General features: G+C 38.2%; 2 protein-coding genes and 1 long non-coding RNA gene across 5 annotated transcripts; 2 read left to right on the top strand and 1 right to left on the bottom strand.

The window, feature by feature from the left end:
- The first annotated feature begins 163 nt into the window (after positions 1–163).
- Positions 164–3,783, top strand: LOC133720174 (ABC transporter G family member 11). The gene is made up of 10 exons (XM_062146365.1): positions 164–847; positions 957–1,246; positions 1,567–1,738; positions 1,849–1,971; positions 2,067–2,195; positions 2,283–2,477; positions 2,569–2,655; positions 2,741–3,013; positions 3,107–3,214; positions 3,298–3,783. Exons 1-10 carry the CDS (start codon positions 449–451, stop codon positions 3,640–3,642), a joined length of 2,121 nt encoding a protein of 706 aa, XP_062002349.1. The 5' UTR covers positions 164–448; the 3' UTR covers positions 3,643–3,783.
- A 167-nt stretch (positions 3,784–3,950) lies between these two features.
- Positions 3,951–11,029, bottom strand: LOC133720173 (phospholipase D zeta 1-like). 3 transcript variants are annotated; one of them, XM_062146363.1, is made up of 20 exons: positions 10,685–11,028; positions 10,150–10,254; positions 9,821–9,936; positions 9,601–9,742; positions 9,350–9,520; positions 8,999–9,169; positions 8,497–8,739; positions 8,286–8,402; positions 8,046–8,185; positions 7,771–7,920; positions 7,398–7,554; positions 6,780–7,313; positions 6,424–6,534; positions 5,727–5,873; positions 5,418–5,615; positions 5,216–5,317; positions 4,864–4,995; positions 4,668–4,733; positions 4,502–4,563; positions 3,951–4,416 (listed from the first exon to the last, which is right to left on the bottom strand). In XM_062146363.1, the coding sequence occupies exons 1-20, from the start codon at positions 10,865–10,867 to the stop codon at positions 4,167–4,169; spliced, it is 3,297 nt and encodes a 1,098-aa protein (XP_062002347.1). In that variant the 5' UTR covers positions 10,868–11,028; the 3' UTR covers positions 3,951–4,166. The 3 variants fall into 3 exon arrangements, 2 of the variants coding, with proteins under 2 accessions (XP_062002347.1, XP_062002348.1); XM_062146364.1 differs by having other exon boundaries at positions 10,150–10,251; positions 10,685–11,027; XR_009851719.1 differs by lacking the exons at positions 3,951–4,416; positions 4,502–4,563 and having other exon boundaries at positions 4,667–4,733; positions 4,864–4,985; positions 10,685–11,029.
- Positions 11,030–12,770: 1,741 nt separating this feature from the next.
- LOC133723498 (uncharacterized) lies at positions 12,771–14,929 on the top strand. Its single transcript, XR_009853076.1, has 3 exons — positions 12,771–13,169; positions 13,627–13,727; positions 14,699–14,929. It is a non-coding gene; the product is annotated as an uncharacterized LOC133723498 (long non-coding RNA).
- The last annotated feature ends 217 nt before the right edge of the window (positions 14,930–15,146 follow it).

The following is a 15,146-nucleotide window of genomic DNA, read 5'->3' as shown; positions in this document are numbered from 1 at the left end:
CTAAACATGAAAAATTGGTTGTCGGTTGGACTCGTCACTGCTGTAGCCATCCCAAGCGATTGGGGTCATGTTGGTATTAGTTTTGGTATTAAATGCTCCCACCAATCTCAACCAGAACCCATTAATTGTTGGATAGCAATGGGAGCAGATCATGTTCTACACCACCTCTCTTTTCTTCTTCAAATTGGTTTGTTTCAGATTCAAAGCTCTCTAGCAAGTAATGGAAAACAAGCACCAAATAAATTAGTGGTTTTTTTTCTTTCCAAAACACAAAAAGATTCAAACGTGAGGAGGCGCATTTTGCATGGGATTGGTATAATATTGCCTCTCCTGACCTCTCTCAGTCAATTTCACGCAAACCCCATTTCTTCACTCACGTCTCTCATTCCACACCTTCCTTCTTAAACACAATCACAACCCAGAAAAATTCAGAGAATTTTGAGTACTAATGACGGAGAAGAGAAACCCAGCAGCAGAAAATGCTATGATGGAGATAGAGAGCAGCAAGGCCTCTGGAAATGGGATTGTGGCTGGTGGACTTAGTCCTCTGAGTGAGACTCTATGGAGGGAGAAGGCCAGTGTGGAAATAGTAGGGGATGTGTCGGCGAGGCTGACGTGGAAGGATCTGACGGTGATGGTGACTCTGAGCAACGGTGAGACTCAGACGGTTTTGGAGGGTTTAACTGGTTATGCAGAGCCTGGAAGCTTCACAGCTCTGATGGGCCCTTCTGGTTCCGGCAAATCAACCTTGCTTGATGCTCTCTCTAGCCGTTTGGCTTCCAATGCCTTCCTTTCTGGCTCTGTTTTACTCAATGGCCGCAGAAGAAAGCTCTCTTTCGGCACTGCTGTGAGTCCATCTCTGTTTCTCCTCTGTTTTATGCCTTGCATTTCCTCTGTTTTTGCTCTGTTCTTGATTCATGTGTGTCGTTTATGTGTTGTGGTGGAAATTGGTTTAGGCATATGTGACCCAAGATGACAATTTGATTGGGACTCTGACTGTAAGAGAGACGATATCGTACTCGGCTAGATTGAGGCTGCCGGATAAGATGGGGAGGTCGGAGAAGCGAGCACTGGTGGAGAGGACAATCATAGAAATGGGTCTGCAGGATTGCGCCGATACAGTTATTGGGAATTGGCATTTGCGTGGGATCAGTGGGGGAGAAAAGAGAAGGGTCAGCATTGCTGTGGAGATCTTGATGAGGCCTAGATTGCTCTTTCTTGATGAGCCAACCAGTGGACTAGATAGGTATATATTATATCATGTGCTCTTGTTTTTTAATTACTGGATAAAGTAATACTATTAGTATCTAGTACTTTGTCTATATGCTGTTCTTCAAAAAATTTATGCTTAAAATGTTTTGTCTATATGCTGTTCTTCGTAATTTATATGCTTAAAATATTTTGTAACTAGTATGCTCAGATTGTGAGTATGACTTCCATCTCTGCAAAAAGCTATGTGATTTTTTTTTTGTTATCATAAATTTAGAATTGGTTTCCAGTATATACTGCATTGTTCTGTTATAGGGTGAGTCTGCTAATGACCATTTGGGCTTTAATTCATCGCAGTGCTTCAGCATTTTTCGTAACACAGACACTACGTGCTCTATCACGAGATGGAAGGACTGTGATAGCTTCAATTCACCAGCCAAGCAGTGAAGTCTTTGAACTATTTGATCAACTGTACTTGCTTTCTGGTGGCAAAACAGTTTACTTTGGTCAGGCCTCTGAGGCATATGAGGTGAGTATCCTGATCAGTCTTTACGATCCATCACTAATTAATTTGGTTCATGAAATTATGATTAATTGTGAGGAGCTCTTAGTTACATATTCATTGCAACATGTTTGCAGTTCTTTTCACAAGCTGGTTTTCCCTGCCCTGCTTTGAGGAATCCATCTGATCATTTTCTTAGATGTGTAAACTCTGACTTTGATAAAGTAAAGGCCACACTGAAAGGGTCCATGAAACTCAGGGTACGTACATATAGAACTTTTTCCTTCTCATCTTTCTGTCATACGTAATTTTCACTTTTGATAAAACTCGATACTGGTATCTTATCTACTACCAGTTTGAGGCAAGCGATGATCCTGTGGAGAAGATTACCACCGCTGAAGCTATAAGAGTCCTTGTTGATTCCTATCGTAGCTCGCAATACTCTTATGCAGCTACAGAAAAAGTTGCAGAGATATCCAAAGTTGTAAGTGTTTATGTTAATAAAGTGGGATTTGTGTACTGATACTTGTTAGTTACTACAAAGATTTGACGATTTTGTCATATGCTGCAGAAAGGGACTGTTTTAGACTCTGGAGGAAGTCAGGCTAGTTTCCTAAGGCAGACCTTCACATTGACAAAGCGTTCATTTGTCAACATGTCAAGGGACTTTGGCTATTACTGGCTTAGGCTTGCCATTTACATTGTTGTTGTAGTTTGTATCGGAACCATCTATCTGAATATTGGAACTGGTTACGCTTCGATTCTGGTATGCTATTTGCTGAGTGCCTGAGTAATTAAAATCATATCTATATGTGGAATCTCAAATTCATTCAGGTTTGTCATTTTTGTGACTGCAGGCAAGGGGTTCATGTGCATCTTTTGTTTTTGGTTTTGTCACTTTCATGTCAATTGGCGGGTTTCCTTCATTTGTAGAGGATATGAAGGTATGTCTCTTTATTTGAGACCTAATGTCTACTTTGACGTCATGATAGTATACATAATTTCTGATCACCACGTTAATTTTACCAGGTTTTCCAAAGAGAGAGGTTGAATGGTCACTATGGTGTCACTGCCTTTGTCCTCAGCAACACATTCTCTGCAATGCCATTCCTGATACTGATTACCTTTCTGGCCGGAACTATCTGTTACTTCATGGTCGGTCTCCATCCAGGCTTCGAGCATTACTTCTTCTTTGTGGCGTGCCTCTATGCATGTGTCACTGTTGTTGAGAGCTTGATGATGGCGATAGCGAGCGTTATTCCTAACTTCCTCATGGGTATCATCATAGGGGCCGGAATTCAGGTCAATATCAGAAAAGAATTATCATTTTGGAGTATATTTGTTTTAAGCGTCGAACCATATTGATGAATGTTTGTGGTTTTCTTCATATTTCAGGGCATATTCATGCTAGTCTCCGGCTACTTCAGGCTACCAAATGACATCCCTAAGCCAGTCTGGCGTTACCCGATGTCATACATCAGCTTCCACTTCTGGGCTCTACAGGTAAAACAGCTGTCTTTTGTTGAATATCACTTGCTGATAAATTTGTCTCGAAGAATTGGAACTAAAACATGTTTGAATCTCAGGGTCAATATCAGAATGACTTGGCCGGCTTACTGTTTGACAACGAGACACCGGATCAAATTAAGATACCAGGTGACTACATCCTAGTAAATGTGTTCCAGATTGACACCAGCAGATCAAAATGGATAGACCTTGGTGTTATATTCAGCATGATTGTTGCCTACCGGATCATCTTTTTCGTCATGATCAAGTACAATGAGGATGTCTCACCTTGGATTCGAGGTTATATGGCGAGGAGAAGACTGCAACAGAAAAATGCCATCCAAAACACAAATATTGCCCCTGATGGTCTCACACAGTCCCCTTCTTTGAGGACCTATGCAACTGGTAAAAGATTGACGAGGTAGACAAGATCTTCTGGATACAATTCCACAAAGTTGAAACACTTGCAATATAAACAATGTAGCAAATGCTACAAGATAGAATTATGTACACATTTTAACACTGTTCTGTTATGTAATTTAGTATCCGTATGCTTTATTTCTAAATATGATGATGGATTTGCCAAAATTGTGATGGATGCATTAGGGACTGAGATCGTTTTCTCAATTGCATAAAATAAGCAATTCCGAAAACATTTACGGATTTACCGAGGAAAGAAACATAAAGATACTTCAATAAAAATTAAAAATATTTTAAAAAAAAAAAGAAGAAGAAAAGAAATGTACATTTACATTTTACAACTAGAAATTAATTCTTTACAATATATAAATGCGAACAAGGCGTGAATTTGGTCACTTTCTTTAATTTCTGTTACTATTGTTCTGTTCTGTCATTGTTGTGTGGGACTATATACAATTGTAAGTAAAACACATGGTGCCACTATTAATCATACCAAATTTTTGCTGCCTTCTCATGAAATATAACAGACTTACATAAATACTTGAGAAGATGTATAAAATTCACTTTCATTAAACACTGGTCTCAAATCTTCTTGGTTCATAAACTCTAAAGGAAAGGAAACAAGACGTCCCCTTATATGTTTCAATCTTTCCATTGGATCTGTTTCTTTAATCTCTCCATTCTCCCAGGATTCTAGCTTCTTAGGAGCTATTCCCAGATCAATTGTAGTGTGACCGAGCTTCTCTTTCCAAAAAGCGATGGATTCTCTGAGAGCAGCTCTGTAGTTGATGGAGATAATAGAACTTTTAGAGTGCATAGAGCAAAGAAACGAGAGTAGAGAACTTTGGTAGTATAGTATTGTACCTTGAGTTTATAGAGTCATTCGGAATACAAGAAAATACATCTTGGTAGATAATTGAATTTTCCTGCAGAATATTGGAGATACTATAATTAGGTAAGGGAGCATAGAAGAAAAGCAGAAAGCAAAATACGAAAAACATGAACTGGTTATAGATCTTGCAAGTTTCACCTTTGCAGTCGCTAGCCACAGATCTTTGTATGTTGAGTCTGACACAGGATCGCTGATTTGATTTATCTGAATGATTAAAAATAAAAGAGTGTTTACCTTCAAATGAGGAAGACATACATGAATAACAACTAAAAAAATTTAGGTAGCAAAACTTGAGTAACCATAGAATATCTATGATTTATCAAAGGTTACCAACCTCTCCTGCATGAAGACCCAGGTGTTCAGACCACAGGGAGCACCTAAGACTATAAGAAAACTTTCCGGCCTTCCAAGGCTGTCCGGCCATGGACGATTCAAGAAATTCTTTATCTTCTATAACTACACCAATCTAAAACAAATATAAGAAAAGTATATATAATCAATTGAAACATTTTGACAGGTTGTCCATTCATAAAAATCAATCTATGTGAAACGATCTCAAGTACACCGCACCATAGTGTTTCTTCTCCACAACATTTGTGATTACTTGTGGGGTCACAAATAAAGATCTATGAAATACATTAAACATGCTGAAAGCCAACTTACTTGAAGAAAAACACAACCCATACCTCAGAGTCTCTTGATCCAAGTAAACTTCTGTCATTAATATTTGATGATCCAATCAAAGCAACACGGTCATCTACAATCATCACTTTACTGTGTACATATACCTGCATAACAATTAGGATCCATGGTAAACCAAGTTAAAGTTCATGGCTCATATTGGAGTTTGTTTCATATTACCAAGATATGCAGAATGCGAAAAAGTACCTGACTTGTGGATAGAGGGCCATCTTCAAACAGTTTACCATATGTTCTCAGACCATAGAAAGAAATGTAGTCATGTGTCTTAGGACCGAGCAAAACTTTAAGTTTATGGAGTATTGAATACTTCTCCCAGCAAATGGTTCGATACTGCCAATGCATAATGGCTCTAACAGTTGCTGCACCATAATCATCCACGCCACCCTATTACGTGGAGCCCGCCCCATAAGTACATGAAAAGGAAATACTGTTAGAAAAATATTCAGAGAAAAATTGCATGCCTCTGAATAAAGAAAACAGACCAATAATGGCTACCTGAAAGCCAGGCAAGAGTGGCATGACAACAATAACCCTAAAACACTTTTGTTCTTTGTGTGCTAGAACAATACGCCTGTACAATACTTCCAGGATACGGTTCTGTATAATCTCATCCCCTGAAAGACCTGATATGAAAAATTGATTCTGGAAGCAACCAGCGATCAAGATAGCAAGATGATCAGATTAGAACTCGAAATCAGTACTCTGAACAGAACCTAGTCATATTTAAATCACGAGTATTTGTTTGATAATCATGCATGCTACTCCTATGGTCCTACATGAAAGTACATATCTCAAACTTACTTGACAATTTATCTTAGGACCACATCGCTATCCCCTAGCCCCATCCTTGTCTAAAACAGTAGTCTTAACTCTTAAATATGTATATCAAAATCTCCCGGAAAATGCATGATGATATCAAATTCCAGGCTAACACAACTGTCCAGATTTTCCCACATTCTAAAACTGACCCCTCTACTCTTTTTATTTATTAACTTTTTTAATAATTTAGCAAGTAATCATACAACATTGTTCTTTTATAAATGTATACAGTCACCTATTTTTCTTAGAAAGTTTTCAGCTTCTGGACAAAATGTACGAGCAGCCATAATCAGAAGTGTCATACTTTAAGAGAAGGGAGTTGACATATACAGTGAATTAAAGAACGATCCATTCATCAAGAAAGTGGTCTAACCTCAATATACACAAAGTGTTCTGCTTTCTCGATGAGAGAGCAATAAGCATTATGTATGCTTTCTTCAGTTTGGCTAGTTCCAGCAGACCACTGGCTCACACTTCTAATTACCTACACATCACACTTTAATTTGATAGACCAGAAAACAAAATGTACATAAAGTTTGATATTAAAGATTTAAAGGTTTCTTGTGGGATAATAAAGTAACAGAAAAACAGGAAGCCAGATGAAGAAATTTGAAGGTTTGAATAACACCACTCTAGCGTACGTAAGATATCATTACGGACCTAAAGAGCAACTTAACAAATCCTGATATCTTAGAACCCAAATTCAAAGTATTAAGAGGCATTATTGACCTGACATTTGCATGCAGTACGAGGACCTGTTTGTCCACAGTCATCAGCAGCAACAGCATGATCACTTTCCTCTGAACTTTCTGACCATTCATTTGAAGCTGTCAAGCCAGATTGGGCCACTGAGTTTATATTGGTTCCACTTTCAAGATCCATAGAATAAAGATCATCCATCAAACCATTCATCTGCATATCTGGGTCTAAAGCTTCGACTTTGGGCTTCCTGGAAGATAATGAAACACTACCAGATATCCCATTTGGCTGGTCAACAGGATAATGATGCATCTGCTGGGCACTTAACTTTTGATCTACACCAGGATGTTCCAAACCGTCAGCTTCTTGAGGCAAAAGCAACGGGATATTTTGCAAAGGTGTTAGAGAGGAAAATGAGTTCTCTCTCTGGATCCCATTCTGGGTCTCTTCCACTTTCCTTTTCTCAATGTCTATCTCTCTACTTCTTCCCATGTAATGAGGGATGACCATGTGGTGTTGAGGCATAAGCAGTGGAAGTGCTTGTTCATTTGGAGCTTTGTTTCTCTACAAAATGATTTATTAAGTTAACAAACTTACTATATTAACGAAAATATATGACCATGAGAACATCAGTAGCAGAAAATTTACCTTAGCATGGTTCCACCGCTGAACAAAGTGCCTGGCAATGTCACGACAAGGAGGTCCCCAGAGAGCACAGTGGACATCATGCCATGGCATACGCGGAACTTTTTCACGCTCCAATTCGTCTTTCATTACATCTTCCCAAGAATTTGGTTCAGATTCTCTATCCCAACCAAAAAAAGAAAAGAAAATTATTGCTTTGAAATGGTCATAGAAAAAAAAGAAGAAAAAAGAAGAAGAAGGAGTTCTCTATCCAAAAGTCGTCTGGATGAAATATTCTTTAATAAAACTCCAACAGATATAAATCCCCCTTGTTCTAGCCTTTTAGGAAGCTAAACTGACAATTTCTATGGCAAATTAGAGAAGCATAAAGAAATACCTTGGGTTATAATAGTCCTTCCCTGGCCATACAGAAGGAGGGCAGTCACCCACTTTGTGTTCAACCGTGTCATAACGGCCAAAGCACAAATCTAATCCTCCAATGTAGCAAATCTGATAATCAACAATGACAAGTTTTTCATGGTGTGACCTGTACATTTTCATTAATAATCTGTGGGTCATCATTGAGGAAGTAATAACATAAAACTTGCATGCTAAATTCAAGCTTGACATCAGTTCAAACTACGAAGAGGAATAGGTCAAGATAGTGCATACCATAAGTAAATTCCTGTGGGAAAACGGTCGGGGTAGCGCATTACTCTCACATTCTCATGAATACTTGAAAGCTTTTTCTTACTGTATAAGCTGTTGATCTTTAAAGCAAGAGAAACCTCCTTGTAGAGAAGAATGTAAATCTGCAGATCAACAGCATTGTCAAACTCACTGTGCTCATTCCCATGAAGAATAGATTTCATATCCAGAATGTGAAATAAAATTTGTGTTTTTACTTTTTACCTGAACCCCTTGCTTAGCTTTTGCTTCTAGTAAAGCATCAAGCCTAGAAGAAGAGTTGCTACTGAAAGGACGTCTTAGATACAGTTCTGGGCAAAGCCACCAGCCAGTAATGAATATCTGGAAGCATGTATGAATTTAATGTTTGTAATGTTTGAGACCTATAATCAGTAAAAATATCCATTAACTAGTGAAAACAGGGCAAGAAAAAAACCTCTGATTTTGCACCCTCAATAGAGGAAGCAATAGCTTCAAATGCTGCTTCACCATCTATAAACCACTGAGCTTGACTCCCATCATCAGTTAAACCCCTGGGAGGAGCAAAGGAACCGAAGCGATGAGGATGGCACCAACCTTCATGAGGCCTTAGGCCAGCATCATTAATTGCAGTAACCCAATCTTTAACTTTAGCATTGCTAGTGGTTCTTATCCTTAAACTTTGATTTCCAGAAGCAACCTTTTGACAGTTACATATTGATGTGGTTGTTAGAAATTAATTGAAGAAAATTATATATTTGCTGCTTTAAATAGGAAAAAAACTGCATTTAGTGATCTCAAGTCTCAACACTTGTAAGGATGTAATTTAGCTGAATATTCTTAAAGCAACTTCTCTAATGGATTTCAAAACTGTCCTTTTATATAAGACATCCCTTAAGAGCAGCTAGATTCTCAAACCGTAACCAACCTAGATAAAAGTTAAGTAAAACACAGCTCACCCTAAATGTATAACGTAAAGGGTTTCGTTCCTTTATTTGACTTGCCAAATAATTTTCAGATCCTTTTCCATTTGAGGGTGGAAGAGCATTGAAAACGATAATGTCTAGAAGTTCAGTGTCAAAAGGATCATCCAGTAAGGCCAAGAACCCAGGTTTTAAAACAGCCCAGACCTGCAATTGGACAAAGAATAAATGAATACAAAATCCAAGTCACTACGAAGAAACAGAAAACTGAAGGCAAACATGGATTGTAAACAAGCAAATTTTACATTTCAGAACTTTTTAACAGTTTTGCATCTTTTTACATTGTTTATGAAAAGACTATTCATAGAAAGAGTTCATTGAAAAAACCTTTTGCCAATTGTTGCTACAATAACCCAGACAAAAGCCAGCACAAGATGCCACATCAGAATTAGCCCCTGAAAATTTTGGCAGATGCTTCACCATGACATAACCTTCTTTCGATTTTGGTCCATACTCTTGTAAGAAGGACAACTGTGAAACCTCCAAAAATTTGCAGACCTACAAATCCAAACCACTTCTTACAATAATGTAAAAATGAGTATCTAAGAATCACACCATCAATATAAAAAGGAGCATACCTCTCGACAATTCACTAGATCCATGTTTCCCAAAAAATGGTTCAAATAACCCTGCATTGCCACCTTTGCTAGGTCTGAGATGGACTGCTGCCCTCCTAGTGCTGGACGGATGATGGGCAAAGCGGCACGAGATGGAACATATCTGCAAAGAGATTAAGGTAATAAGGTCAAATTCGGTGCCAGCAGTAAAGAGAATGGGGCATATGAAGACAGAAATCACCTGTTTCTAACACTATCTTCATTATGTAAAGGAACAGTCCCATCATCTGGTTCATCATCATCTTCCACTACTGCCGTCTGATCTGCTATTCCTATGCTGTGGAGCCATTCTTTAACCTTTCAAATACAGTTCCAACAAGAGTTACACGAAAGATTATGCCATTTAAAAATAACAAAATCCTCTACTTATCAAAAAGTTATATCCTCAGTTCCTCACTTCAACTATTAGCACATTCCTAGTGCCATATGCAGGCATATGGTGCAGAATATGAATAGAAAAAGCCTAGAGGTTCGTAAATGTTACAAGAAATCAAGAATCATAAGGCAAACCTGCTCTTGTTTCTCATGGAACTCCTCAATTATTGCGCGTTTCTTCAATGCAAAATGTAGATAGAGAACTTGTGATGCTTTCTTCAGTAACCGCCACTTGAACTGCTAAAGCCGAATACATTCAGAACATAAGAATCTACTACTTGCATCGAGAGGAAAATGATGTCTACAAACCATAGTGAAACGATCACAAATTTTTCGGAAGACACTGCACGTGATCATCCCAAATCCTTAACAAACGTACACCGTTTCTACAGCATCCGGAAACTAATGTAACATATAAATGGTTAAGAACACAGTGTCGTAGAACATGTAGTCTAAATTCTACTCCATGCAATATTAGTACCCAGAACAGAACAAAACAAAACAAAAATCCCAGAAGGGCTACAACTCATTTCTCATCCACTTATAATAAACACAAAAATCCCAGGATCTCTAACAGCTGTTTATTAAAACTCAAACACCATGCTAGCTACGATAAATAACCAATTTTTTCACAAAAGCTTAAAAATTTAATCAAAAGAGAGAAGCATGCCTGTTTGTACTGAAACTCAATTGTGTAAGACAAGAGCATGGGGCTGATATCTCCGGTATCGGGGCGCGACACCGATACGATAGTGGCCACCGGCAACTCTTCAAAAATGGGCACCATCTCCCCGCATTGCCGGAACGAGTCGGAGTGTACGGCACCCTTGCCAATGAGCTTCTCCGACGACATCCTCTATCTCTTGCTTCAATTCAAAGACTCCCAATAATAAAGTAAACTCTTGCTCTTGCATATCCTTATAGACTTCTCTTGGAGTTTGGACAATCAGAGAGAGAAAGAGAGAGACAAAGTTTCGACTTTTGTTTTGGAAATTGAGAGAGAAGAAGCTTTGACAGAGAAATGAAGCGGTTTTTATAGTTTTAGTACCGGGAAAATGGGGAGTGGAGGGTGGCGGCTTTGGGTCACCTGTGGTGACATGGAGTTTTCGTGAAGTTTGGTTCTTACGGAAACACGTGTCGTTTTTAAGGTTCTTAACCTAGATGGGAGGGAGTTTTTGTTGGTACCTTTGACGGGTTGACTCGATTCATGTTTGATTCAAGTTGGCAGGATATCTGAACGATATCTACAATGACAATAACAACCCTGCAGACATGAATCCGTTCACAAATTCCTTGTCTATTGTGACTCTGTAAGTAATGTTCTCACAGTCACCTAGATTGTTTTTTTTACTACATACATACTTGATCAATCTGATTTATGTTCTACTCATACAATGTGAGAGTTCTTGGGCAGTTTTTTTTCTGTGATTTCGGGTGTATTTTTGTATAGTATAGTCAAATTCGAATCTCGTTTTTCTTTATCGGTACTTGAAAAGTTTAAATCAAAGTAAATACAAAAGTTAGTTCGAAACTTTGCCTCATTGAAATACTGTATCATATACTCTTACTTAGATGACACTTGATTCCGTACTCAGTCGTACTCAACTATTTTGGATTTAGATTCAAAAGTGAAAAGTAACAAGGCAAATAGAATGAATTTATTTACCTTATTTTTCTCCACCCTTGTAGTTGAATCCAACAGTAACTATGCACAACTGTGTACAAAATAATTGAATACCAAAACTGCAAAACATGACTCATGTATTTTATAAGCTTATAAGCATCATTCCTTTCAAAATGAATATGAAGGCATTTTGGTCAATTTGCATATGAGATATGACGTCATGAAAGGGTTAGTGAACTCACTATTTTGATTGGTTACGGCATATCCCCATAGTAGGATCACTGAAAAAGAATATTCATATTTTGTGCCTACCTCTAAGAATATGCTTGAAATGGGCGTATGATGGCCAAGCTATGTGACAATAATGCCCATGCATATGTGAGAGTATAATATAATTATAGCTAATTAATTAAATATAATTACTAGAATAGGGGATGAATGGTTCTAGTTGGGGATTCCATATTCCACCCGCTAAAGAGAATGATGCTACATGAAATTAAAAAACAACGTCATGTTCCTGTCGAGCATTTTGTCGTGCACGGCTAAATTATGCAGCTCATTGATCGTGATTTAAATCCTACATCAAATTGACAAATTGTGGCTTGGCTAACAATTGCGTAATGGTTTAACTTTGCTTGATATGGCCGACTTTGTGTAATGTTAGCTAAATTCTTGGAATTATGATAAACTTGGTAGAGAGATGTATGACCAGAATAGAGAACTTGATAGTCCTTCTTAATGACTTCATAACAAGTCCTGGAGTCTATTTTTTGTTTTTTGAATAAAGGTGTAATACCCCGAAAAATCCAAATTAAATTCTGTGGATTTTTAGAAATGATTTCACGATAGTGGAAGCGAGTATGAGGCTCGGAGGAATTGTGGAATTAGTTCGAACGATTAATTTTCGAAAAACGAACGTTATTTAGGGGGTCTCAAAAAGTGACTTTTTATACATTGGGAATTTGGGAAAACTTCCTTCATGAAAGTTGTAGAGGACATTAAACCGAGTGCGTGCATGTGTGGTACGTAAAAATCGGAGTTCGTATGCGAAAGTTATAAGCGAAATATGAAAGTTACTGTTTTTGGTAGATTGGTATAAATTTGAAATGTTACTGTAGCCAGGTAACTTTTCTTTCTTTTCTCTCTCCTTCCCCCGTGCTCTCTCAGTTTCTCTCTTCTGCAACTCTCTCTTTCTCTCTTCTGCAACCTCCTCTTTCACCCCCTCTAGACCACCAAATGGCGAGCTGCGAGCATCGATAGACTCGTCTCTTCCTCCTTATCACGCATGTGGGGGTTGTTTACGACGATTTGGCCGGAAATGTGGAGATCGAAGCCAACATTTTTACTGTAGCAAATTAGTCAACGCCGATTTCCGGCCACCTCCAGTCATAAACCCAGGTCCATTAGAAGCGCCTTAAGCCGCTCTTCATGCTCGCCAAGTCTCATAACCTAGATCGAAGCATGGAGGAAGAAAGCATAATTGGAAAATTTCACTGTACATCGGAGTGCTTAATTGTTCGGCTACTTCAAGGTATTTTCTGACTTTGTCACAGTTGAGAAAGTGATTGGAAATGTTGAGATGATGCTGTGGATGAAATTTGGTGGCCAGAGGAGGTGTTGGCCGCCACATGAACAGTGTTTGTCGCATGAATAGTGCGGTGTATGAGCAGTGATTATATTATGTTTTTTTTTAGCTAGTTAAATCCTATAATTTTTGTAGAGGTTGAATATGTCAATTTAGTTGGAATTGGAGAAGTTTTCAATTGATTATGAATTTCTGGGAATTAGGGTTTCGATTATCGATTTACGAGAATCCGACCGTCGGATATCTCTTGGTTCTGACTTGGAACCTTTAAGATAACGAATTGGTATTAGATGTAAGATTTGGGTGGAATTTGAGAAGTAATGGAGATAGGGATTTTCGGGTTTCGTTTAGGTTCGTATTTATTTTATCGGATTGTCGTTTACGGAAATATAATTGTGTACAGGGCAATGTTGCGAGCTACGGCTAGATGAAGGAACTCGTTTTCGTGGTCGCCAACCAGTATTATTTATATTTGGCTTTTAGAAGACGCAGCGGGAATTAGAGGTGAGTAAACCTCACGTGGTTCATATTACGAACCGAATAAATTTAATTACCTTATTTTGTCGTAATTGCGTGAAAATATTTATGGAATAAATATTTGTTTTAAAATCATATGGACTTGATCAACTACGGTCCATGGGTAAGTAAAATGATTTTTACGATACAAATGAATTTCTCGGTTTTATTGCATGTGAACTATAGTTGGTATTAGTGATTATCCCTGAGCGGATAATTACGTATATATATATTTACGTGATTATATGTGAATGGTGTGACATTGAAGAGTGTGGAAATTGGGATGATTAAATTATTATGAATTGACATGTGACTTACCATATTTATATGTGATGAACATGATTGATGAGTTCTTGTTAATATTCATGATTTACATTGGAGGATGTATAAAGTTAGAGAATGTAAGGTTCTGAGGATGAGGTGTCCGAAGTTCGACGGTTAAGGATAACCGGAGTGTTTGTGTGCTGAGGACGGGGATGTCCAAGGTGCGACGGTTTATTATTAACCGAAGTTGTGTGCTGAGGACGGGGATGTCCAAAGCGCGACGGTTTATTATTAACCGAAGTATATGGTGCTGAGGACGGGGATGTCCAAAGCGCGACGGTTATAGTGTTAACCGAAGTATTTTTGCCGTTGCTTGACCCTAGGCCAAGGTGTCAGAGGTAACGAGGCAGTTAGAGCTCTAACGTGTTATTGGGATGGACCAGAGTGGTGTTATGTGGGTTGGGTGTTTGCAGGACCAGTGTGGTGTATTGTGATTTGAGGATTGTGAAAATGTATTCCTTGTGGTTTTCCATGAGTGGTTTGATGTCTCTTTGCAGACGTAATACTGTTGAATTTTACTTGAATTGTAATTTAATAAATCAACAGTTCTTTCTTGTTTACTCATACGAGCTTTGCAAAAAGCTTACCGGGTTTTGTGTTGTTGCAATTCCCGGTACACTATTCACACGGTGTAGCGGGTAATCCTACAGGACAGGAGAATCAGGAAGGTGATCGAGCTGTGTAGAGTAGCTGCTTGTGATACTCTGATTTTATGTTGTGAGGTTCGTTATGCTCGTTTAGAGTTTTACAATTTTACTTTGTAAGAGGGAATTGTAATAATTAACTCGAAGTTTACCGATTTGGAAATTTTGTGTAAGTGGTGGAGTTGTTTCTGAGAAAAGAATTCAGAACGTTTATTTGTTTAAGTTGTTTAATTCATGTTTCGGATTTTGAATGTGTTATTCAAAATTTGGGGCGTGACAAAAGGAATGGTGCAGCTGTCCTCAAACCTTGATTAATGAAACTGTCGAATACAAGGGAGGGACATTAAGCCTAAACCCTTGATTACAATAAGCATCTAGAGAACGCTATGAAAAATTTTACGGTGAATACTGTAGCAGATTTTGCTGACTCTCTTGTTAC

This window comes from Rosa rugosa, chromosome 7, assembly GCF_958449725.1.
Source record: "Rosa rugosa chromosome 7, drRosRugo1.1, whole genome shotgun sequence".
Lineage (NCBI taxonomy): Eukaryota > Viridiplantae > Streptophyta > Magnoliopsida > Rosales > Rosaceae > Rosa > Rosa rugosa.
This window is presented reverse-complemented; position numbering and strand designations above follow the sequence as displayed.

Bases quoted from the DNA above. Each gene is read 5' to 3' on its own strand.
- LOC133720174 (XM_062146365.1), top strand. From the start codon at position 449: ATGACGGAGAAGAGAAACCCAGCAGCAGAAAATGCTATGATGGAGATA. The intron at 1,247-1,566 runs GTATATATTATA...AATTCATCGCAG, and splicing joins CCAACCAGTGGACTAGATAG to TGCTTCAGCATTTTTCGTAA. The intron at 3,215-3,297 runs GTAAAACAGCTG...TTTGAATCTCAG, and splicing joins TCCACTTCTGGGCTCTACAG to GGTCAATATCAGAATGACTT.
- LOC133720173 (XM_062146363.1), bottom strand. From the start codon at position 10,867: ATGTCGTCGGAGAAGCTCATTGGCAAGGGTGCCGTACACTCCGACTCG. The intron at 9,521-9,600 runs GTATGCTCCTTT...TTGGATTTGTAG, and splicing joins ATCTAGTGAATTGTCGAGAG to GTCTGCAAATTTTTGGAGGT. The intron at 7,921-8,045 runs GTATGCACTATC...GAAAATGTACAG, and splicing joins CCCACAGGAATTTACTTATG to GTCACACCATGAAAAACTTG.